Source organism: Arthroderma uncinatum, assembly GCF_011692745.1.
Source record: "Arthroderma uncinatum strain CBS 119779 chromosome Unknown scaffold2, whole genome shotgun sequence".
In the NCBI taxonomy this organism is placed as follows: domain Eukaryota; kingdom Fungi; phylum Ascomycota; class Eurotiomycetes; order Onygenales; family Arthrodermataceae; genus Arthroderma; species Arthroderma uncinatum.
In genome coordinates, this window is record NW_022983864.1 from 1,235,406 (window position 1) to 1,260,095 (window position 24,690).

Genomic DNA, 24,690 nt, shown 5'->3' on the forward strand with positions numbered 1-24,690 from the left:
CCAGATGTGTCGATGTAAGCATTATGTGCTGGGGGGGTGAAGGCAACAATAAAATGTGCCAGGGAACAAGCTCCTGGAGCTCTAGAATCAATTTGTTTGGGCCGAAAAACGCGTGACGTCGCGGAGCCCCCTTCGACCTCTCCATGCCCTCCTCGCCGTACTTTGCACTGTCCACGCATTCAACGGCCGCATCAAAGCCTCCTACAGACTCATCAGGACGAAAGAACTTGCCTATAAGATCAAATATGCGATGCCGTTGATTCAGAGCCGACTACCCTTGTCTTTAAACCTCCATCGGCTATGCGACTGAGCAATTCGAGATGCATATGACCAATGTCATTCTCACCAGAGCACCAGATTGCGAACGGCAAATTGACCCCAGAGTCACTTGCGCCGGTTCCTCAATTCAACTGGTAATTTTGATCGTCTGTTATAGCAGCTAGGACATCGCTAAGAGAAGTGTATACATAGGGTGTTCTTGGTTGAATTGATCGTGAGCGGAATTCTGTACGTTTTTGCGCCCTCCCCCAAATTTAAAACACAAACTAGTATGGGTTTACTGACTGAGAATATCGAAACGATAGGACTCTCTTCTTCCTTTTCTACTTTAACCGTCTATTCGCGACCCTCGTATCCTACGGAATTCGTGCGTACACCTGGCATTACTACCGAGCCTATATAGACATCCATGCGCTTCAGATATCGTTATTGGCCGGCCGGGTATTTTTCAAAGGGATACGCTACCATGGCGAAAATGAAACGGTTCTTGTCCAGACAGGCTACATCACCTGGAGATTCTGGTCTCGGCCAGCACCGCCGGTAGATACGTTCCACCAGGAGCGCAAATCCAGGCGCCCAACGAGCAAGAATACAAAATCTGAAGCACAGGATGGGATCAAGAATGCTGGGTCTGCGGATAAGAAGAAACCGCCGTCTAGGATTGAAGTTACTCTCAATGGCCTAGAATGGTTTGTGTATAATAGAAGTCCTGCTTATGACTCGATCCTGGCTGGGTTTGGGTTCGCACCGCCTACCAGCCGGCGGAATGCATCATCTGATAGCCAGGAGGGGGAAGAAGCCCAGCCGGACATTTTAGATGGCGGAGATGATGATAGTAAGCACGAGGGCACCTTCTCCAGTCCGTCTGAGCCGCCTCTAGATCTGTCTGATACGAAGGATGTCAACTCGCAGAAGCAAAGAAGAAGGTCGACAAGTTCCCGGGGGAGCCTAACAACTGGAGCCTCTTCACTACCCCATGGTCCGGAACACGCGTATGGGCCTCAAATTCTATCATTATTTCCGATATCTATGGAATGTCATAGAGGGGCTTTGGCTATGGGGAATGAGAACACAAAAACCATACTCACCTTAACATTTGATAAGGCCGTGGGAAAAATCGATGCGGGATGCTCTGGCCCCTTTGATGTTTACAGACAGATATTCGAATATGACCTTTCTCACCCCATCGTGCAGATGAAGCCTAACCCAGATTACAAACAGTCACAACTGGCTGCTGTGAGTGGAATAGAAGCTACAAATGATGCCTCCAAAGATCGTGACTACATGCGCGGCTTCCATCGGCGATATCGACATCATAGGCGCAGAGTATGGAATACTATTCGTGATTTAATTCCTTACTTTCAAAGTTCTGTGGAATCATTTCATCCAAGACATGATCAAAGGAGTCGACCTGCGTCTGGTGGGGTCCATCAAGATGGTTGGCTTGGTCTAACACGTTATCTTGACGAGGAGGAGCAGGATGACCACGAAGGATGGAACTCGGTAGAATATGGGCGCTTTTCAACATTGCTGGACTCCCCCAGTGTCTATTTTCGTTATTACTGGGACGTTGGAGGCCCAGTTGCGATCTCCAAGGTCAGCCCGAGCCCTTCTACTAAGTGTTCCCCTCACAATATCAATGGCGCAGAGCCTCCCGAATGGGGTATGGACATAACCATACACGGTGGATTACTTAACTATGGGCCATGGGCAGACCGCGAACGAATCAATCTTCAGAACGTTTTCATCCCAAACTCATATCGGGACTCGCAGGTTACTCCTGCACTTAAACCTGGGGAGACGAGACAAAGTATTGCATTTGTTTTGAACATCCTCATCGATGAAGTTACTACGCTTCGTATTCCTACAAGGGAGGCATCAAAGGACTGGCAATGGAAGGGCCGTGCAGATCACTCGCGAGGAACGTCTCGTGTGAAGAAAAATAAAGACAAGGACCGTTCTCGAGGGAACGAAGCTGAGAAATCTGGGAGCCAAGGTCCGGATATTAGGCCGTTCGGCTGGTTATCCCTCAAAGTCAGCCCAGGCTCAACAATCGTGTATTCAATGGCGATGTTTGCGAGTAGTCATGGATATTGCAACAAAGTGGATATTGACCTGCGCCAAACGAAAATGGCCTCAAGTGTGAATCATGGCATGTTATGGCAAAGCGAACGTCAAGTCATTTCCTGTGATCTCTCAAATCCGCTTCAATGGAATAGCACCCATAACTGGTTGGTTGATGTGGAAAGTACCAAACTGGAGCTGTTTTTACTCTGGGACCATCTAATTCTACTCACGGACCTCATCACCGACTGGACTTCGGGGCCCTTCCAAGAATATTATACATTTGTTCCGATCAAATACCACCTTTCGTTCGCCTTCCCTGATTTCAAGTTATTGGTAAACGTCAATGATTTGAATATCATCAATAACCCCTCCGACCTTGACGATAACTCATTCTTGATTATCGAAGGAGAGATAATAACTGCTCGTGTGGATATCCCAATCGTTCATCACAAGGCAAGCCGCAACATAGCCACTTTCGATATAGAAGGCTCGAATGGAGATTTGAAGCTCTCAACCCCTCTGTGGAACACCCAACGCACATTTTTGGACGATCGACCTGTTGGTGGACTGGACACACTGAAAATTGACGGCAGCTACGCGTGGTATAATATGACGTCGCCGAAAGTAACTGACGTTGTGATTATAAACTTATCTGGCAGTGCACCGTACCTCTACCTCTACGGTTTTATATTGAAGAATTTTCTCGACGTCAATGAAAACTACTTTGGCAGAACTATCCACTTCAAGACCTTGGATGAACATAGGGCAGCGGTCGATGCCGGTACTGCTAATGGGCTTAGCGGCTCTAACCCGGCGCCTCACACCAATGGCCTCGATGTCATTCTTCATATTGCAGCAGATGATATCAAAGTTCTTCTCCCAACTGGCTTATACGATAGAAACGAGAGTCTTGTGTTAAAGGCAACATCGCTAGATTTGGACGTAAGATTCACGAATTATTACATGGATTTTCATTCCTCCTTGTCACCTCTGGAAATCTCGGTGCTGTCAGAAAAACCGGGTGCTCCGTCGATTAGGTCCGGTCCTCAACTATATATCGATGGCCTGGATATCTTTGGCCATAGGCTTTTTGGGCTGCCCCCCACCGAGCCTACTTACGCGTGCAACTGGGATTTCCAAGTAGGATCTATCGTCGGGGAGTGCTCGTCCTCGTTCATAAAGTCAGCTAAGTCGGCCTTCGAATCTTTGGCTTTCTCATTTGATGATGATGAGAATGCCTTGCCGCCTATACAGACAGGAGTTTACGATGTTACTTTCTTGCGCGCGAATGTGAAGTCCGTTAGGGTGTGGGCACTGGTAGACGAGGCGGCATTTCTATTCAAAACAGGAAGCATTGACGTGGAGTTTAATGACCGATGTGGCTCGAAAATGTCACTATTCGTCAATTTGACAGTTCCAGACGTGACCGTTGCAGCGGTAGATCGTACAGCAGCACGCTCTCAAGTTGATTTTCGCAATCCGGTTAAGACCTATGCTTGCTTCCATACATCACTGAAACTCAGTACTTTGGGGAGGAGAGAGGACTTTAGCCATTATCGCTCTCTACAGCAAAATCATATCAGGAAGCACGATTCGCGAACACACCGTACTCTATGGCTTCTTCTTGACGAGTTTGCGTCTCCGACAGAAGATGAGACCAACCCACGCTTCATCCCCCCTACTATGCCTGTTCCCTCTATGCCAGAACCCATTCAGTCTCCACCAAGCCCTGAATATAGCCCATATTTCCAAACACCGCATCAGTCTCCTTCGAAAGACCTTCTTGGCTTTACTGATATTCCCTTGACGTCCAGCTTAAACCCCACCCCTGACCAATACATACCTGGGGAGCAACGTGTCAGGCCTATCTCAACTACGTGGGCTATGCCAAAATTCCCGTTCTATAAGGTTGAGCCTGATGAGACGAACGTCCCTCCCATCCCATCTGGCTCTGAATTTTTCCTTGGCCAAAAACAAACATACGAGGCTGATCTTGAACGGCTCGATAATGAAGACTGTATTGATGGCTCCCAGGCCACCATTGTTTTCACATTAGAGCCTGGTTTGACCGGCTTTTGTTCGCCAGAAGCACTATACGCCGTTTCCTCACTCCTAGAAGATATCCAGCCACGTCACCCTATAGAGATCCTTGACTCATTCCAGGCAAAGTTGACGAGTGCCGCGCTTCGAGTGCAAAAGGCTGCCAATAAGAATACACAGAAAACTTCTATATTTTCTCTTGAGATACCTATATGTCGTATTCGATTGTTGAGCACCTCCTTAAGGCCCAGCGGTTCGGCCGATACCATTAGGGACCAATACCACATCGATCTCTTTCATACTCGTGCAATTTTGCGCGAGAAGATTTTTCTAGAAGCTAATGCCTGCGCGAAACCTACAAAATCACTTACAGCACGCGTAACATCGCACTCGCTATCGGTTTCTGTTCGGGAAGAGAAGCCTGATGCTCCAGGCGAGCTTGGCTTATGCGCTTTCAAGATATCTGACATCGCCTTTTGGTTACTTGATGAAAAGGATATTAAGTCCCGCCTTCAGGTACAAAACATCGGCATTGTGTCATCTAATGAGTCAGTTGGAAGGCTCGGACTGCTGGTGGACCGAACAATCAAGATGGTTGACTCCATCTCGGCCAAGTTCCAACAGACCTCAACTACCGATGAAAACCGCCTGCTATACCTGGTTTATTATCTTGCAAATGCAGGTGCACAAATGCCAGAACCTCAATTCATGACACGTCTATCTTATGCTCTCAGGGTTACAAAGCCACATCTCCGGCTTGACGATGCTTGGAAGATTATGTCGCGACTTCGTAATATCTACAAGTCAATCGCGACAGAGAAACAGAAACAACTGCGGATAGACTGTCAAGACAACCAAGTTCCCTGCCCTGCTGATGCTAAGGCAGTTATCTTGTCGATTTTCGAAACTTGGCGCACTTGGGAGTTGACCCCTATCAGAAAAAGCCTTATCGTCAAGGCCCTTTGGGGTGAGGATGAGATGGATGACATGGCCGCTAGTCAGCTAAAGGCGATCGACGCAACAGTGTTCTTCCGATCTCTTCGTGTTTCACTAGATCCGGGCCCAAGGGAGAACGGTTTCCTTGTCGAAAATATGTCAAGTACTGTGCGCTTTAGGGCTGAAAATTTGGGTGTTTCGCCTACTCAGAAGTCAGGGCTGTTAGTTGTACAAAACCACTGCTCAAACGCATCTTTACAACTGAACTGGGAACTATGCGAAGTCCTCGATGGGATTCTAAAGAGCAAACCGAGCGATGCCCCCCAGCCAAGCAGTGCCCCAAACACACCGCCGCATCAACCCAACAAGGTGTCTAAAGATAAACATGAGATCCATGTTATTTTTGTGGCTGATCAAGGGTCTGCCACCCTGGATGGAATCAACCTGAGGCTTGGGTTACTAGGGAAAGCATTAAAAGCGTCCATGATCCATCAACCGGACTCAGCGTCAGCTGGAGAAACCATAAGCGTAATACTAGCGTCCGAAATGTCCTCAGCACGACTCACCAGCCACTCAAAACCTCTCATGGAGTGGAAATTCCATAACCCGAACATCTTTTTATCCCATCATTCCCAAGAAATGGATACACATATCGAGCATGACTGGAAATGTGCTGCTACCTGCGAAAAACTAAGATACGAGGTGACAGAAAACCCACTTGGGCTTATTCATGTGGCCGACCGCGTGGTGGAGGACGAAGTCAAGTATATATTGAATATTGCTGGGCATCCTTCCTCTGCAACTCCGCAAGTTAGTTTGCCTAAACAAACCAAGCAAGACGTCCATCACTTCCACGTTGCCACTTTCCTCGACGATTACCAGATCCGCCTCGCGCTCCTCCCGACGGTAGAATACACCATCGGAGGCGACGTAGCACGACTGTCCGTCACACCTCTTGGCCGTATGAGGTTCGAATTGGACTACGATATCAAAAACAACCTGCACACAATTCAGTCAAATAAGGATGGGAACTTGCGCATTTTATCATCAATGGCAATTCCACCTATCAATGGGAGAGTACGTCTTGATATGACGAATGACCCAATTTTCACTGATATAGACACCACCATTGAAATTGTGCATGTTGATGCTAGTGCCGTGCAGAATATTCTAAGTGCTATCAATGGGCCTGAGATATCACATTTCGTTGAAGATTTAAGTCATGATGGGAATATCCTCAAGTCACACCTTGACCGAGTCTTATCAACTGGTTCCTCCGCACCGCCAGTGCAAAAGGATGTCAATAAACAGGGAATTGTGTATCAAGTACGGCTTACATTCGCTGGGATTAAGACTCATGCTTCTTCGCCAGGCTTGCGAACCAAAGACCACTCTGCGGATATGTCTCTTGAGTTTGGGACGATTCAAGTACACGTGGAGAATGCCGCTGTTCCTGGGATCCGCAACACACGCCCGGAGTTCCACGTGTACCTGTCACAGATCGGTGTCAACGTTAAGAAGAAAGGCAAATACGAGACCGTCTCTCACGGCAAAGTGGCCCTAGGTGCACGATTTAGCGGCTCACTAAAAGATTTGGCAGATGGACAGGCCATGCGGCTATTCCACCTAACCAGCTCGGGGTTGGAGGTTGAGATATCTGCTGAAACTGCTTCTCTAGTAGTTGACATTGTCGCTCATTTACAGGAAACCATCAAAACGATTGATAACTCTCAGGAAATTGCGCACTTGAGGAAGATTCGCATGATATCATTTCCACGAAGGAAAAATAAAGAAATAACCGAAGCCACCACTACTAACACCGTCGATAATGACCCTCGAGACGCACTTGCATTTTTGGATGCAACCTATTCTGTGGAGCTTTCTAACATCCAAGTTAGCTGGCTAGTTTCAGAGCCTTCTCCCCAGGACCACGGCGCCGGTATGGAGGATCTTGTGTTTTCCATTAGTAAGGTTGAACTTACCACGAAGAAGACCAATGCGGCAAGACTGCGTATCCAGAATATGCAACTGCAAATGGTACCGGTATCCGATGATAAAAAGAAGCGATCCCAAAATTCTGCCCTGCTGCCAGAGGCAGTGTTCAATGTTTCATTCTTATCAATCAACTCCAAGTGGAAACTGGCGTTTCAAGCTGCAGGGAAAGCTCTCGATATACGCTTCACCTCGGATTTTATTATCCCAGCTAGTTTGTTGCAGAATTCGTTGGCATCTGGCGTTGAAAGAGTGCGCGAGGCCAAATCGCTATGGACAACTGAATTCCTTGAGAACCCTAATGTAGGGAAGGAAACCCTTGGGTTTAAGCAGCTAGACTCGCTTTTAGTTGATGCAGATTTTGCTGGAGCAATAGTTGCTTTGCAAGAAAGACATGTTCCTGGCACATCCACGCCAAACATACCGAGCAACAGGAGTAGTATGGGCTCAAATGATCAAAGATATGGACAAGCTTGGTCCGGCGACTCAGTCTCCACAGCAACTCTTCGAGCCCCTGGTGTGGCTTTGAAGGTTCGATTTGAGGGCTCAGAAGCGGATACCCCCATTCTTGAAGCAGAAATGAAAGTCGACGCATCTTCCAATGTTCTCCATCCTAGCGTAGTACCGCTCCTTACTCAGATTTCGTCGACTGTACAGGATGTGGTTGGGAGACAAGAAAAGGGAGGAGGTGGGCAGGTGGCAAAGGAACACACCAGCAAGCCATCCCAGGACATATCTATTGACCCAACGACCATACTCGGTCGATGCAAGCTGAGCATTGGTCTTTGGATCCGCAAACAGGAATTTACTCTGAGTTGTCAACCAATTGCGCGAGTTGTAGCAACAGCCGGTTTCGAAGATGTCAATATCACAGTTAACACGGTACAATCGGAAGAACAACGGCGATTCTTTGCAGTGCTGATGACTTTTAATAAGCTACAAGCATCTGTGAAGCATGTTTACTCCAATGAATCCACCGCCAGTTTCGATGTGGACTCCATTGTGGTGTCAATGATGAACAGCAAACATGTCAGTTCCAGCAGTGGTATTTCGGCTATCCTAAAGATCAGCCCTACAAGATTGCAAATGAATGCCAAACAAGCCCAGGATTTCCTCCTTTTCCGCGAAATCTGGACACCCCCAGACGACCAATTCAAGCGATCAGCACCGACACATGAACAGTCTTCGGAAGCCCAAGCGTACATGGTTCAAAGATACCAGCAAATGGCGGCCGCTGGCGCATTCCCATGGAACTCAACTTTGGCAATAGATTCACTGGACATACAACTAGACTTGGGACAAACGATAGGGAAGTCAGACTTTACCATAAAGAATCTCTGGGTATCGTCAAAGAAGACCTCGGATTGGGAACAAAATCTATGTATTGGGTTTGAAACCATCGGAATCGAAAGCCGAGGGAGACTGAGCGGGTTTGTTGAGCTGTCCAAGTTCAGGGTACGCACGTCCATCGAATGGCCTAGCGGCGTGATTTCAGCGGGCCACACTCCTCTCATTCAAGCAGCAGTCGGAATTGGCAAGCTACAAGCCAAGGTGTCGTTCGAGTACCAACCTTTCCTCGTCGTCGATGTGGACGCGTTCGATTTTTTCATGTATAATGTCCGAGACGAGGGCGGGAAACATAACGATCGCCTCGTCAGTGTCCTTGAAGGTGATAAACTACACGTATTCTGTACTACAATGACAGCATCACAGGGACTTGGGCTATATCAAACATTGCAACGACTGATACAAGAAAAACAAGCGGCCTACCAGACCTCCCTGAGGGAGGTGGAAAACGCCCTACATCGGAAAACACTTTCACTTGGAGCCCTTCCACTGGAAACTATGAAAAAACCAGCACCAAAAAGCGACACTAGTGATATCAGCCTACCAATATCCCTCCAGACAAGCGTGGTGGTGAACTTACGCACCATCAGAGTCGGGGCGTTCCCTAATAGCTTCCATGACAACCAGGTCTTCAAACTGGAAGCTCTTGACGCTGAAGCTCGGTTTTCGGTTGTGATTGAAGATGGCAAGATACATACCGGCCTGGGACTGACACTAGGACAGCTTCGGGTTGCCTTGTCAAGCGTAAACAGTTCAGGACCTCCTACAGCAAGTGACCTTCCAGTTGATGAGATCGTTAGCCGTGCCACCGGCTCTCGGGGCGGGACTATCCTCAAGGTTCCCCGAGTCGTTGCGACGATGAAAACATGGCAAACCCCTACCTCCAACCATATTGACTATATCTTCAAGAGTTCGTTCGAAGGCAAAGTGGACGTTGGCTGGAACTATTCACGCATTGCGTTTATTCGAGGCATGTGGAGCACCCATTCTCGCGCTCTCGCGAGTCGACTGGGCAAGCCGCTCCCCCAGGCTGCCGTCCAGATCACGGGCGGACCAAAGGCAGAGGGAGAGGAAGGAGAATACAACGGACAAGAGAAGATCACCGCCGTCGTGAACGTCCCTCAGTCACGGTATACATATACCCCGATAGAGCCGGCCGTCATCGAGACCCCTCAGCTTCGAGACATGGGAGACGCTACACCACCGCTAGAATGGATTGGCCTACAGCGTGATCGACTGCCTAACATCACACATCAGATTATCATCGTTACGCTGATGGAGATTGCAAAGGACGTCGAGGACGCATACTCGAAGATTCTCGGTTCGTCATGATCCCGGTGACTGTGCTATGCATGTCCTGCAAGGTCTATCATTCCAATTGGCTGCACTACATCCTGCATGCTATTTATTTATTTTATTCACTGTTAACCCCTAACTCCGGCGTTCCAAGCATGGCATGGCATGGTATTGGCGTAAAATTTCAACTTTTTTGTATATATAGTTAACGAGGCGGGATAGACTTGGTTCTCCGATTAATAATGCTATTGTGTAATCGTCATGGAAACAGCCGGCACCCCCTGGCTCTCTATCTCTACCGTACCACACCTCCTCTGTCTCTCCCAGCGCTCATCATAGCAGTATCTAGAATATCATATACTTCCATAGTGTTAGTCGTAGTAAGGTGTTAATAGAGCTGAAAAGAGACGCCGACTAGAGTAGATGTACTTAACAAGTATCTTTTGACCATATATAAGTGCATAGGTACCTGTATAGTACTTCCGCCGCCCGGCTAGTGCGGGGCATATGCTGACCTAAGCAGCGCGTCTTCCCCTTCTGGGTTACCGCCTTCGCCCACCTGGGCAGAACCGCACAAGCCCCGCCATTCCTCTTTTTTTCTCTTAGGGAAGAAAAATTCGCATCTCGGAACCTCCTCCCCTCTTCCTCTTCCTCTCTCTTCTTCTTCACCTCAACTCCCCGGTGTTCCATCCATCGCCAGCTTCTGCGTAGCACTGTTCACCTCGTCTACGAGATCAGCTTCCTCTCCGCTGCTTGCTCAGGTCGAGCTCTGCTCTCGATCCTGATAGACACCAAGCCACAAAGCCACCATATCAACACCCCGCCTCTACGGCACTTTTCTGAACAACCACCGCCAAGATGGTCAAGTAAGTCGTTTGTCCAGCTTCCTGTGATGGCGAGAAGAAGGATTGTCCGTGTAGGAGCATCGTCTCTATCCCGGCTCTCCTTTTTCCCTGCTCTTTTCTCTCTTGTTTTGGTTTTGCATGGTGAGGGGGGAACACATTACTAATGCGATTTGGCGTGCAACAGCTTCACCGTCGAGGAGGTATGTCAACATCCTTTGGCAACAGGGGAATCCCTAAGGTATAAAGATATACTAACGCAATCATGTAGATCCGTCAATTGATGGATCGTCCTGCCAACATCCGTAACATGTGTGTTATTGCTCACGGTATGATGCTCATCGCTGTACTGTGTCCTTTCTGGTCCGCGGTCCTAACTTTATACCACTCCAGTCGATCACGGAAAGTCCACTCTTACCGATTCGCTGGTCCAGCGTGCCGGTATTATCTCTGCCGCCAAAGCCGGAGAAGCTCGTTTCACAGATACCCGTCAGGACGAGCAGGACCGATGTATCACCATCAAGTCTACCGCTATCTCCCTTTACGCCACCCTCGTTGATGAAGATGACATTAAGGATATCCCCCAGAAAGTCGACGGAAACGAGTTCTTGATCAACTTGATTGATTCTCCTGGTCACGTTGATTTCTCCTCTGAGGTCACTGCTGCCCTCCGTGTCACTGACGGTGCCCTTGTCGTCGTCGACTGTGTCTCCGGTGTCTGTGTCCAGACCGAGACCGTCTTGCGACAGGCTCTTTCCGAGCGAATCAAGCCCGTTTGTATCATCAACAAGGTCGACCGTGCTCTTCTTGAGCTCCAGGTCTCCAAGGAAGATCTGTACCAATCTTTCTCCCGAACTGTCGAGTCCGTCAACGTCATCATCGCTACCTACCTCGACAAGGCTCTCGGTGATGTCCAGGTTTACCCCGAGAAGGGTACCGTCGCTTTCGGTTCCGGTCTTCACGGCTGGGCCTTCACCATCCGACAGTTCGCTGTCAAATACGCCAAGAAATTCGGTGTTGACAGGAATAAGATGATGGACAGACTTTGGGTGAGTGGAATCCTGTGTCTCTCTGGAATGGCCGGTTAGACTTGTATACTAACGCCTCGCACAGGGAGACAACTACTTCAACCCAAAGACCAAGAAGTGGACCAAGAACGGTGAATATGAGGGCAAGACTCTCGAGCGTTCCTTCAACCAGTTCATCCTCGACCCAATCTTCAAGATCTTCAACGCCATCACGCACTCCAAGAAGGAGGAGATCGCCACCCTTGTCGAGAAGCTTGAAATCAAGCTCACCTCCGATGAGAAGGATCTCGAGGGCAAGCCATTGCTCAAGATCGTCATGAGGAAGTTCCTTCCTGCTGCTGATGCCCTTCTTGAGATGATGGTTCTTAACCTCCCATCTCCCGTTACTGCCCAGAAATACCGTGCCGACACCCTGTACGAAGGTCCAGCCGACGACGAGGCGTGCATTGGTATCCGTGACTGTGACCCCAAGGCCCCTCTCATGCTTTACGTCTCCAAGATGGTGCCAACCTCTGATAAGGGTCGTTTCTATGCTTTCGGTCGTGTCTTCGCCGGTACCGTCCGCTCCGGTCTTAAGGTCCGCATCCAGGGTCCTAACTACACTCCTGGAAAGAAGGATGATCTTTTCATCAAGGCTATCCAGCGTACCATTCTCATGATGGGTCGTTTCATTGAGCCAATTGAGGATGTCCCAGCCGGTAACATCGTCGGTCTCGTCGGTGTCGATCAGTTCTTGCTCAAGTCTGGTACTCTCACCACCAGTGAGACTGCTCACAACTTGAAGGTCATGAAGTTCTCTGTCTCCCCCGTCGTGCAGCGATCCGTCGAGGTCAAGAACGCCAACGATCTGCCCAAGCTCGTCGAAGGTCTCAAGCGTCTCTCCAAGTCCGATCCTTGTGTCTTGACCATGATCAACGAGTCCGGTGAGCACGTTGTTGCCGGTGCTGGTGAGCTGCACTTGGAAATTTGCTTGAAGGATCTCGAGGAGGATCACGCCGGTGTTCCCCTCCGTATTTCCGACCCCGTCGTCGCTTACCGTGAGACCGTCGGTGGTGAATCCAGCATGGTTGCCCTGTCCAAGTCTCAGAACAAGCACAACCGTCTTTACATGACCGCCCAGCCATTGGGTGAAGAGGTCTCACAAGCCATTGAGAGCGGAAAGATCTCCCCCCGTGACGATATCAAGATCCGTGCCCGTCTCCTCGCTGACGAATACGAGTGGGATGTCACCGATGCACGAAAGATTTGGTGTTTCGGTCCCGACACCTCTGGTGCTAACCTCCTCGTTGACCAGACCAAGGCCGTCCAGTACCTCAACGAAATCAAGGATTCCGTTGTCTCCGGTTTCCAGTGGGCTACCCGTGAAGGTCCAGTTGCTGAGGAGCCAATGAGAGCTATCCGATTCAACATTCAGGACGTCACCCTTCACCCTGATGCTATTCACCGTGGTGGTGGTCAAATCATCGGTACTGCCCGTCGTGTCCTGTTGGCCGCTACTCTGTTGGCCGACCCCGGTATCCTCGAGCCCGTCTTCTTGGTCGAGATCCAAGTCCCAGAACAAGCCATGGGTGGTATCTATGGTGTCCTCACCCGACGACGTGGACACGTCTTCGCCGAAGAACAGCGTCCCGGAACTCCTCTGTTCACCATCAAGGCCTACCTCCCCGTCAACGAGTCTTTCGGTTTCCCTGCCGATCTCCGCTCCGCCACTGGTGGCCAGGCTTTCCCTCAATCCGTCTTCGACCATTGGCAGATCCTCCCCGGTGGTTCCGTCCTCGACCCAACCTCCAAGCCCGGTATCGTCGTCACAGAAATGCGAAAGCGCAAGGGTATCAAGGAAGTCGTTCCAGACTACACCAACGTAAGCTTCATCCTCCATCTCCCTAAAATTCAAGTTGAAATGCCAGGATGACCTGCTAACTCGCTCGTTCCTAGTACTACGACAAATTGTAAACACCCTGTCGCAAAGATATGTTTAGACCGCTCTCGTGTATTAAGAACACAATGCCGAGAAGCGTATGCGACCATTTTCAAAAGAATACCATTTTAGCAATGATCAAATTGGCTTGCATGTGCTGAAGGGCTTTTGTCTCAACTTCCCGGCGGCGCACTTGAAAATGAGAAAGAAAAAACGGGTAAAAAAAAGTTAAAACGACCCCCCTCTCTCGCTCCACGACCACTCCATACCGCCCCGTTTTGCGTCAGGCTTTTTCTCCGGTCCCTTTTGATAAATCTAAGATAGCTATCATCCGAAGCTGTGGCTGCGAGCTGTGATTTGACCCATGTGTTTTTTTCCTATGTAATGTTTCGTTAAATGTTCCTGCTTTTTTGAAGTTGATAGTCTCTTGTGTATATCGTGATTCAAGGAATACATAATGGTTATCAATGATCCTCGGGCTCCCGTAAACGATTCGTATCTCCTCGTAGGCTCGAGAAACGATCGGATGTCGTTGATTCTTGCCAAGTTGGGCTGAAAATACAAGCTTATCACGTGATGCTATTTTGCTTGGACGCTAACAAACTAGTTAGAAAGCTCTGGGCGCGATGCTTTTGCTGCTCGCATCGAGAATATATGATTTCAACAGCCGGATGAATCAATATCGTACGCATACCTAGCTTTACCTGTCATTCATTTGCGGAGGCCAATCTAAGGGGACTTACAACCTTCAAAGGTCCTACTCTCTTTCAATTCTCGCAGTTAGAGCTCTTGTGAGATTGCTTATCCCGGAACACATTCCAGTCAACTATCCCCTCACTGCTACGCCGTACATCGAGCCTCCCGGATCTTTATCGATTTATTGGACGGTTACGGGATACTCGCAGACGCGATTACGGGTTTAATACGCGTAACCTAAAGTGGTGCAAATATGCAGTTCACGGAAGAGAAAGCCGCGGAGGTCAAATCCTGGGTTGTGAAGAAACTTGAAGATATGTAGGTGCTGCTGAAAAACTGCTCATGGCGCGTAATAAAAGACATCCTGATCTATGAAGTGGTATCTACGCGATGGTGCTATGCGAGACACCTACTTTGGACTTTGGGAACCGCTTCGGCTTTTTTTTAAAGCTACTTTGATCAGCTTCGTTTTCTTTTTAAAACACTGCTAATGAGTTGGTTCGTTGATGCGTTATAGCTCCGATGCAGACTCGGAAGTATTGGCGGATTATGTCCTTGCTTTGGTATCTACGGATGCTCCAGACGAGGAGATAAGGAAAGCTTCCGTGGAGAATCTCGAAGACTTTTTGAAAGAGAGTGAGTGTCTTGGGTTCACCCTAGTGGAGTACTTATAGTACACGTTTGTTCTAGTCGCAGGAAATTGCTAATATGCCTGAACTGTTTTTAGATACTGTTAAATTCGTGGACGAAATATTTGAAAAGTTTCACCCAAAACCAGAGCAGCAGCAGCCTCCTCCACCCGCCGTGCAGCAGCCCTCTTTGCCTTCCCCAGCCCAAAATGCCCCGTTCGGTCAGCAGCCTCCAAATGCGGATATGATGGCTCAATTTGCGCAAGCCCAACTCGGACCAATGGGACAGCCAGGACTAGGCGGATTTGAAAGCAATGACCAGCAATTTAACGCGCGGAAACGAACATTTAACGATTCACAGGGGGGTGAGGATCAGGGCCCATATCAAAGAAGCGCGGATAGGCCGTATAAGGCCGCACGCGGTCGACGTGGTGGCAGAGGAGGTATAGGAGGGTGGGACAACCGACAAAATCCAGGTGCACAGGGCCAGGGCTATTCACCAAATATGCCTGGAGGATTTCGCGGTGGCCCTCCTGCTCCACAGCCTGGATTCCCTCCTTTCAATCCCAATGACCCAATTGCGCAGATGTTAAGTATGTCAGGGATGAATTTTCCGCAAATTCCAGGGATGCCACCCATGCCACCGCTCCCATCGCTTAATGGGCAGCCACAGACCTCTGGTTCGCCCCCTAACAAAATTGCGGAACGATGTAAGGATTATGATACTATGGGATTCTGTGTTTTGGGAAGCACTTGTCCTTACCAGCATGGTCAGGATCATTTGGTTGCCCCATCAAAGGATGACGGTATGAAACCCCCTATCTCTCCTCTGTGAGTTTCTATTTATTAATTCATCGATTAGAGTACGACCCAACCAAATCGAATATTGTATCTAACCACCCGACGAATGGTGCTAATGGCGGTGGACGTGGTGATCGAGGAAGAGGGCGAGGCCGCGGCCGTGGTGATAGAGGAGGTTATGGCTCGCAACGCCGTAATCGGGCTGACTTTTCACACGCAGGCCCCAACGAGGACCGGAAAATCACAACTATCGTTGTCGAGCAAATACCGGAAGACAAATTTAACGAATCTACCGTCCGAGAATTTTTCTCTGATTTCGGTGAAATTACAGAGATCACTATGAAGCCATATAAACACCTAGCCCTTGTCAAATATGACTCGTATGATGCAGCTCATCGAGCATGGTCAAGCCCGAAGGTCATCTTTGACAACAGGTTTGTAAAGGTTTATTGGTATAAGCCTACAGAGTCAAGAGGTGACAGCAACGGCTTTAAACCGTCTTCTACTGAAGAAGCCCCGTTCGATCGAGAAGCGTTTGAGAAGCAGCAGGCGGAGGCTCAAAGAATTCATGAGGAAAAGGTCAGGAAACGAAAAGAAACGGAGGAAGCAATCTTAGAACATAAAAGGAAAACCGATGAATTGCTTAAACGCCACAAGGAGGAGCAGGCTAAATTATTGGAGAAATTGCAAGCTAAGGGTGCTGGCAAAGAAACTGCTGCCTCTGAGACGGGAGCTCCGGTGAATGATCAGACTGCCTCTTTACGTGCCCAGCTCGCGTCTCTACAGGCAGAGGCTAAAAGCATGGGTATTGATCCCGATGCTCAGCCGGAGTCTACTTTTGGCCGGGGTCGTGGACGAGGCTTTGGTGGCTTCCGTGGAAGAGGTGCATTCCCTCCTCGTGGCCGTGGCTACGACCCCTCGTTTAGAGGTGGGTTTAGAGGCCGAGGAAGCTTCCGTGGCCGCGGGGGCGTGATGCGCCTCGATAATCGTCCTAAAAGGGTTGCTATCTCAGGGGTAGAATTTGATACTAACCGCGACGAGGCGTTGAGGCAATATCTTTTGGTAAGGAAACACATTTTCTATCTAGCACGTTCCTTTGCCTAGTACCAAAAAAAGAGGAAAGTAAGCTAATTTATCTGATAATCGGATAGGGAATCGGAGAATACGACAGCGTTGGTCCCAGCCCAGATCGTCCGGGAGCTTTGGTGGTATCCTTCAAAGACCGATACGTTGCTGAGAAGCTATTCCATGGCCCAACTGACATCCCATCAGTCGGCAAGGTTGAGTTCGCCTGGGTTAATAACCCGCCGCCTGCTACGACACAGCCCGGTGGCGGAGCTGCTCAGAAAGCCAGCGAAGATGTTGCTATGACCGATAGTAATACGCCCAGTGCTCTCGCACAGGAGAAGGAGCCAACGCATGAAGTTGACTATGATGTGGCTGAAATGGATGATGCCTGGGGGCCTGAGTGAATTCTCCATGGTTGAGTGTTTGGATTAGATTTGGATTCCCTACACGTGTATTTCTACATATATAATTGTCCGACGGATGAAATGTTTGTTATAGCTGTAACTTATTGCAGCGATGAATGGAGGCCCAAGTGAGGAAAGCTTTCTAAATGACCAATCTTCCCATCTCTCTTAAAAGGGGCTAGGTATAGGGCTCAGTAGGCACACTTTTCAAACCCCAGAAACTTGAAGTATTGATACACAACTATATCCTTGTTACTACGTAGCAAGTAACAGAGCTGATTGATTACTTACACTTGGGACAAACCTGTTTTACTTGATCTTCCCCTCATCCTGACCCCCCTCGAAACTGTTTCTCGTCATTTATACTCTCGAATGATACCACGTTTGTCTAGCAACAGCGCAATCTGAAACACTCAGTCGACTTCAGAGGAAAGATAGCCGACAAATATGGCCACCGGGACTCGCCTACAAGACAAAATAGCCATTGTAACGGGTTCCTCAGACGGGATAGGCCGTGCAATCGCGCTTCGATTTGCCTCCGAGGGTGCATTCCTAGTTTGCGCTGACTTGGATCCTACATCAAGGGGTATATTCGATTGCCTCCTGTTATTTTGCCCTCATTCTTTGCTATTTTTATTAACGTATACTATAGCTAAAGTTAAGGAGGGGGAGAAGGTTATACCAACCCATGAAGCTGCCGAGGAAGCATATCCAGCTCGAACTGGCGGTCTTTTCCCAAAAAGATCCATTTTTATCAAGACAGATGTTACAGTTTCCTCAGATGTGGAAGCCCTAGTGAGTGGATGTGTTAAAGAGTTTGGAAGATTGGACATGTTAGTTTGCCTTTCATATTTATTTGTATGGATCAATCTTGGTTGAACCTAAGGCTAACCATGCCTTGCTACTTTTCAATCCTCTTTACGTATAGAATGGTCAACAATGCGGGTGTTGGTCTTATCTATCGCGATGGACTGAGCCTGCGTATCCATGAAACCCCTGAGTTTGCCTGGGATAAAATCATGGGTGTGAATGGAAAAGGCGTGTGGTTAGGATGCAGTAAGTTGAACAGCCCGCGTTCATATTTTTGTACTGTCAGATAATAGCATTCATTAACTCCTTAAATTTACATTATTGGCGCGGGCAAGAATACGCCGCCGCCCAGATGATTGCTCAGGAACCACATTCCAGCGGTGACCGAGGTTGGATCATTAATACAGCATCGGTATTGGGCCTAGTTGGGGCGCACCGTGGGAGCGCATATGCGGCTTCTAAAGGGGCAGTCGTTAACCTAACTAAGGCTGTAGCATTGGAATATGCTGCTGACAGGATGTATGTGGCCCAGGATCTCCTAAAATCATATTCATGGGCTAATTGGTGTGTTTTACTAGTCACGTCAATGCCATAGCCCCTGGGTATGCGCAAACTCCATTATTGGATGACCTGATGGCCAAAGATAGTGAAGATCCGGCCATAAAAGATATGCGTGCCTCCATCGAAGCCAAACAGCCACTTGGCTGCCGGATGGCTGAACCGCATGAGGTAGCCAGTGCTGCGTTATTTCTTGCATCGGCAGACGCAAGCTTTATAACTGGCCATACCCTTACTGTGGATGGAGGATATCTGGCTGGAAAGTAATTTCTGGTATTGTTTGATTTTGGTCGGTTTATTGGAGCCCCTTGGTTATATTTTTCTGCTTCAGAGACAGAGTTGCAGATGTAACAGGAGCTTTAAATTATTTATTTATATATATGTCGATATTTTCATAGCTGAAAGCTGGTATATATATATTAAATTTGGGCGCCAACAAGGCCTGCCACCAGTTAGTATTCTCCCATATACCTTTGGTTCTATCCATCAGATAGTCGAGATTGATTTATCAGGTTATCTTGAGCGCCGGTGTGCTGGTGAGTTGAGTCTGGATAATGAAAGGCTTTTTAAAATGCGTACTAGAGGGTTCATGACATGGTAAGTTATAAAACATATTGACATCAGAGGGTGCATGCTAGGAGGGTAAGCTTACACGAAATGATAGATTCTCCCGATCAGTCATGTCGAGGAAATCAGCAGAGTTCTGCACTTCTCCTTCTTCCAGCCGCTTCTCTCTTCTCCTATTTTCATAAACATAGTAGAACCTCAATGCAATGATAGAGACTATTGTAATTGAAATAGTTATGACGATGGTGACCTTTGCGGGTATAAACTGAGGCGCATCTTCATCCCTGAAGGTTAGAGGGCCTAGTATGTTTCCTAGGCAGAATGCCATCAATATGACCGCGTTCATGGTGACTTTCTTTGTATGCCCTGCGTAATTTGCAGTGATGAGGGAGTATGTGAGAGGCAGAAATGCATTATTGCAGTGGGTAAGGTAATTTCCCGCCAGTTTCGCTGCTGGATGGCTGTTATCAAGGAAGGCGAGCAGACATGCACCTAGAAGGCTAGGGATAAGGACGATAACCATAAACAACGTACGCCTGCTGAATTTAGCAGCTAGGAGAGTTGCTGAAACTATTGCAACGATATTAACAACCCCGCTAGGGATTGAAAGAAGCTGTGTCTGCTTGGGGGTGAATCCAATATCCTTGATGATGAGTGACTGAAATTGGGATATGGCGGCATTGGGAATGAGGCCAGCGGTAGTAATGAGTGTCAGAAGGTAGGTTTGTGGGTCTTCGAACACTTCTTTGAACTGCTGAATTTTGAAATGTTTATTCTCGATACCTGTTTGGTTTTCTCGAAGTCGCTCAATTGCGTAGACTTTCTCCTCATGGGTCAGACGGGATGTCATTGGGTTGTCTGGAAGGAAGATTATGACTAGTATCCCTGTGAAAATTGTAATTAAACCAAATATAAGGAACATAATCTGCCATGGCTTGAAGGTTTCTCCGGTATAGAATAAAAGCCCATAGGCACTAAGGGCCCCGATTATGTATGCTGTCCCGGTCCCAGAATACCAAAGACCCATGCGTGCTGGCTGCTCTATTCATCTAGTAAATATAATTGCCACGATTGGAAGGATCATCATTCAAAAGCGGAGATGACGTACCATTTTTCTTATACCACATGCCAGTGATCAAAATTAAACTAGATTCTTTTCTTTAGAAAACGAGTGACATAGGACAGGAACGGGCATTGTACCTTGGAGCAACGGAGGCCTCAAAACAACCGAGGAGGACCCGAAGTACAAGGAGACCTGGGAAGTTTTTGGCTACACAATTGAGTGTTACCATGGTTCCCCATAAGATTACTATTGAATGTCAGGATAAGCTGAAGCCAGTCAATCAGATAATGTTATAGGTCTGTGTTGTACTTACGATTTGCTCCTAGATATTTTGCCGTTGGAAGTCGTTGCATAAGATATCCAGTCGGGAATTCGAAGAACAAGTAGGAGACATAAAATGCCAACCCAAGATATGAATACTCGTTTGTATCCAGGTGGGCGTCTTCCAACAGGCCCATAATGGAAGCGAAGTTGACTACATGACCCGTTGGTATATATCAAAATTTATTAACCACCGAGATAGGTAACAACATACTCAACACCTTGTCCAGATATTGTAGATTATAACATGCCCACATGAGAGGAACAATCATCCAATCAATTTTCCGCACCAATGCCTTTTCACCAACGGCACTCAAGTCAATGTCATGTTCATTTAAGAAGGTAAATGCTGCATCAGCATCAGCGGAGCGACTGGGCGTTATTGGATTGTGTTTTTCCATTTTTTATCTCAAAAGTAAGGGACAAGAGCCACACTCCTCTGGCTTTGTTTAAAGAACCGGGCGAGTGTCGAATTTCAAAAAATTGAAAAGAACGAACTCGTGGAGGTATAAATACCAACCGGCTGAAGTATATGCCAACCAGCTGAAGTATATATGCAGACCATATATCTTCATCACTGGAAATGAGGGGTATGCATATGAGCTGAACCCGGGACATCTACCGCTGTTCCTCAGCTTAACATGACTAAAGATGACGAAGAGAGGCGGTGGAGGGATCCAATGAAACACCCAATGGAGTAGATATATGCCATATTTGCCGGATGACAGCCGGCGATCAATATAACGTCAGTCAACATATTCCCCTCTATGAATTAACGGTGCAGGGTAAAGTAGATGCATTATTGCTGCAGTATGGGTAGCATTGAAGCTTGTCTGGGTAGAAGACAAGGCCATACAGGCCTGACATTTGTGCATAGCGTGGAAGGGGAGCCGGGTGTGGGAGCCGATGGCACTATCCGAGCCGTGGATCAAGGGTTCGTGAAGTGGACAGGCCGGCCTAGCGCAAGCTGTATGAACCCTACTCTGTAGGCTCGGATCTGCACTTTTCAGCGAAGATCTGTCACGCGTAGGATTCAATCAGACCCCGGTAGGATGACTGACCAAACTTGATAGATGGACATTTGAATAGGTAAATGGTGACATAGCCGTGCGTATATCACTCCATAGGAAGCCTCTTATTGCCTTACTTCTCCAAAGATTTAATTGTTTGATTAATATAGCAAGCTAGGTTGTTTTTGACGAATATCGGCGTAACCAATCGTCGATGCATCTTTTTTGGGCAGAGGCTAGATGGGATTCTTGGCAAAAATGCTTGTTCAAACGATGGGACAAGCGGGTAAGGCGGACAAAAATGTAGGATGATAGTTTCCTGTTTACCACAACCTCCACCGTGGTTTGTGCAACCAAGAATAAGTAGCATCGCCCTTCAGCAACAGGTAAAACAGAGGAAAAAACACAAACAGTCGTGAGCTAGTTCAAAAAATGCTATCATTGCATCGTATCATTCAAATCGTCAGGATAGGTCATCAAAGAGTACACTACCAACAGTCATAAGAGGGGACAACTCGCTGTGCCAGAAATGGAGGGATTCAAAAAATACGTTGCAGAGGGCTCTGCCCAATCGTTAACCAGAGAATTGAACGCTATTGCCGGGGTTGAAATATAGCCGAGTTAGGCAGGTTGTGCTGGCCGTTGGACCATTGGCTACTTTGCTGCGGCAAGCTAAAATTATCCCTGGCCCCTGACATATGAGCAAACCAATCATAGTCTTGTTCATTGTCGCTGTCACCCATCTCATCTAACATGCGGTCAATTTCATCACCAGCATTTTGCTCTAATCTAGGCTGGTGGTAGCTTGTGTAAGGGTTATGTTGGTCTTCTCCACCAGGGTCTGCAAAACTAACACGTTTGGAGTGAAGTGCGTCTTGTCTTCGGGGCTCAAAGTTGAAAGCAACGCCTAACCCTGCTGCTGAGGATGTGGAAGCTGATACATTTTCATTCGACGATAGAACTGGAGTGAACCTGGAGGAATTCTGGGAATTGTTAGGAGGTTGGAATTGTGACCGGGAGTCGTTGTAATATCCAGAATTTTCCGGGCTTCCCATAAAGACAAGAGTTTCAACGGCGTCTTGTTCCATTATTGTCTTTTGGGTCGGTGTGCAGTGCTTCCCTAGAATTGCCGTTGTTGCAGAGGATGGGGCTTTGAACGAGGGTTGAGGCCTTGGAGGAGTAGCAGGAATATGATAGGACCCGTAGGTCCCCATCGTAGAAGAGCTCGAGGATTGTTGTGATAATGATGGAGCTTGGAACTTTTTAGGGCTGGTGCTGTTTAGGGTTGGCCTCCGTCTCGCATGGGTACTGTTGCCAGGCACTATATCTGCTGGTGGAGCAAGACGGGGAATTTGATGGAGGCCATTGGATGCGGGCCGTTGGTATGATCCATTGGAAGGGATTGAGCCCATCGACAGGTTATGGCGGTGGTAAGGTCTGGGGGTGTGGTTTAGAGGTGCGTTTCGCGTTATATCTGGCCTTGGGTTGCTAAACCCAGTCGCGATTCTTAATACTTCAGCGGCCAAGTCGCGTTCCCCAACGGGACGATTGAGTTTTGGAGCTGAATGTGATTCTGGCGGCCCATTGGATTGCATTGATGGTCTGATTCCTCTTGTAGGCGAAGTTATTTTGGCTGGCAACCTGAGCTTACTGCCATTGGGGTTGGATTTCCAATCTTTTTCCACTTTCGCTGCTGCCCAGGATAGTCGTGAACGGAGTTGCGCCGATATCTGTGGAACGTTGAACATTAGAAACTTGAAGTTCAAGCAGTTAAAAAACGAACAAACGGCCTGTTACTCACTTCTGCAATCCGGCTAGAATGCGAATCGGTACTCATCGATCTTGAGTGGTATCCAGTTCCGGGTGTTGTCATTAACGAGAAAGGTCGGTCCGGGGAAACGGAGCATTTCATCACACCACTGGCGGTTCTTTTCTGTCCTGGAGTGAGATGTACAGTTGCTCTGGCACTTGGTGGGCTATGAAATGGGGTAGAGGATACAGTGTCATGGCCAGAGTCGATTCTTTCCAACTGACGAGGAAGAGAGGTCGTTTGTAATTGTGGGAGCGACGGACGGTCGTCTATAGACTGAGGGAACATCTTACTCTGGGAATGCAAATTTGAATTCGCGCCCGGATCGGTTCCAAAGTGAATAGACGATGATGTCGACGGCGGAGAGTTGGAATCGCTGGCATCCGCCACGGAAGACTGGGTGAGGTCGCTGGCGGATGCTCTCAACGGGGGGAAGAGGTCATGACCCGCAGACGTCGACGTCGAAAACTGCACGCCGGCGTTTATCGGACCAGGACACGTTCCGTACTCATCCATGACGCACGGCAAAGGTGCAGAGGAAGTAACCAGATCAAACGAGGACCCTGTGTATATTCCGTAGTGGCGGTGACTTGGAGATGTAGCAGAAGGGCGTCCGTCGTTGGCGTGGAGTATGATGTCAAGACGTTGTAGTAATGTACTTTTGGGAGTACTAGTGGCCTGACGTAGTTGATTGGGGCTAGCGAAGCCGCATGGTGATAGCCATAGTGAAGCGGTTTAGGGTGGCCTCGAGCCGTGGTTTTGCACGTAGGTGACTCGGTAGTAATCGATATCTGACCACAGTTGACGAGCCCGAACACTCACGGATAGTCTCACGGCGCCGAACACGCCCTGCTGTTACCAACACCTTTCCCGATGCTGCATCAGGGGGCCGGTGTTTTCTTTTCCGTGCTCCCGTCGCTCTGTCACTGTCACTGGCGGTTTTTTGACGTGGGATGTTGAAGAATATTCGAAGATCCTTCCGACGCGTCGCGCCTGCACGTGAGCACGTAGGTCACGTGGATATAAAAGCCGAGGTGAAGCCGAGACTACGATATTGATGATATACTAGAGTAGTGTTGAAGATAACAGAAGATATAGAAGCAAGAGAGAATAATAACGGTTAAAGATATAGAATGATGATGCTTTTCCTGGCCCTGTATCCCCTGTATATACAGAAAGTATGTCCCAAAACTGCAAAGCGACCAGAA

General features: G+C 48.2%; 6 protein-coding genes across 6 annotated transcripts; 4 read left to right on the top strand and 2 right to left on the bottom strand.

The window, feature by feature from the left end:
* Positions 1-333: 333 nt before the first annotated feature.
* GIQ15_02317 (uncharacterized protein) lies at positions 334-9,993 on the top strand (the record flags this gene model as incomplete). Its single annotated transcript, XM_033549734.1, has 3 exons — positions 334-413; positions 472-507; positions 585-9,993. The coding sequence occupies 3 exons, from the start codon at positions 334-336 to the stop codon at positions 9,991-9,993; spliced, it is 9,525 nt and encodes a 3,174-aa protein (XP_033406895.1).
* Positions 9,994-10,815: 822 nt separating this feature from the next.
* On the top strand, positions 10,816-13,780 carry GIQ15_02318 (uncharacterized protein; the record flags this gene model as incomplete). The annotated part of the gene is made up of 6 exons (XM_033549735.1): positions 10,816-10,823; positions 10,987-11,002; positions 11,071-11,128; positions 11,193-11,848; positions 11,913-13,688; positions 13,763-13,780. 6 exons carry the CDS (start codon positions 10,816-10,818, stop codon positions 13,778-13,780), a joined length of 2,532 nt encoding a protein of 843 aa, XP_033406896.1.
* A 914-nt stretch (positions 13,781-14,694) lies between these two features.
* On the top strand, positions 14,695-17,343 carry GIQ15_02319 (CCCH zinc finger and RRM domain-containing protein; the record flags this gene model as incomplete). The annotated part of the gene is made up of 5 exons (XM_033549736.1): positions 14,695-14,759; positions 14,959-15,077; positions 15,169-15,876; positions 15,933-16,933; positions 17,023-17,343. The coding sequence occupies 5 exons, from the start codon at positions 14,695-14,697 to the stop codon at positions 17,341-17,343; spliced, it is 2,214 nt and encodes a 737-aa protein (XP_033406897.1).
* Positions 17,344-18,272: 929 nt separating this feature from the next.
* GIQ15_02320 (uncharacterized protein) lies at positions 18,273-18,978 on the top strand (the record flags this gene model as incomplete). The annotated part of the gene is made up of 3 exons (XM_033549737.1): positions 18,273-18,399; positions 18,648-18,672; positions 18,732-18,978. The coding sequence occupies 3 exons, from the start codon at positions 18,273-18,275 to the stop codon at positions 18,976-18,978; spliced, it is 399 nt and encodes a 132-aa protein (XP_033406898.1).
* Positions 18,979-19,345: 367 nt separating this feature from the next.
* Positions 19,346-20,128, bottom strand: GIQ15_02321 (uncharacterized protein; the record flags this gene model as incomplete). Its single annotated transcript, XM_033549738.1, has 1 exon — positions 19,346-20,128. One exon carries the CDS (start codon positions 20,126-20,128, stop codon positions 19,346-19,348), a length of 783 nt encoding a protein of 260 aa, XP_033406899.1.
* A 2,137-nt stretch (positions 20,129-22,265) lies between these two features.
* Positions 22,266-23,998, bottom strand: GIQ15_02322 (uncharacterized protein; the record flags this gene model as incomplete). Its single annotated transcript, XM_033549739.1, has 3 exons — positions 22,266-23,109; positions 23,324-23,402; positions 23,776-23,998. The coding sequence occupies 3 exons, from the start codon at positions 23,996-23,998 to the stop codon at positions 22,266-22,268; spliced, it is 1,146 nt and encodes a 381-aa protein (XP_033406900.1).
* Between the last annotated feature and the right edge of the window lie 692 nt (positions 23,999-24,690).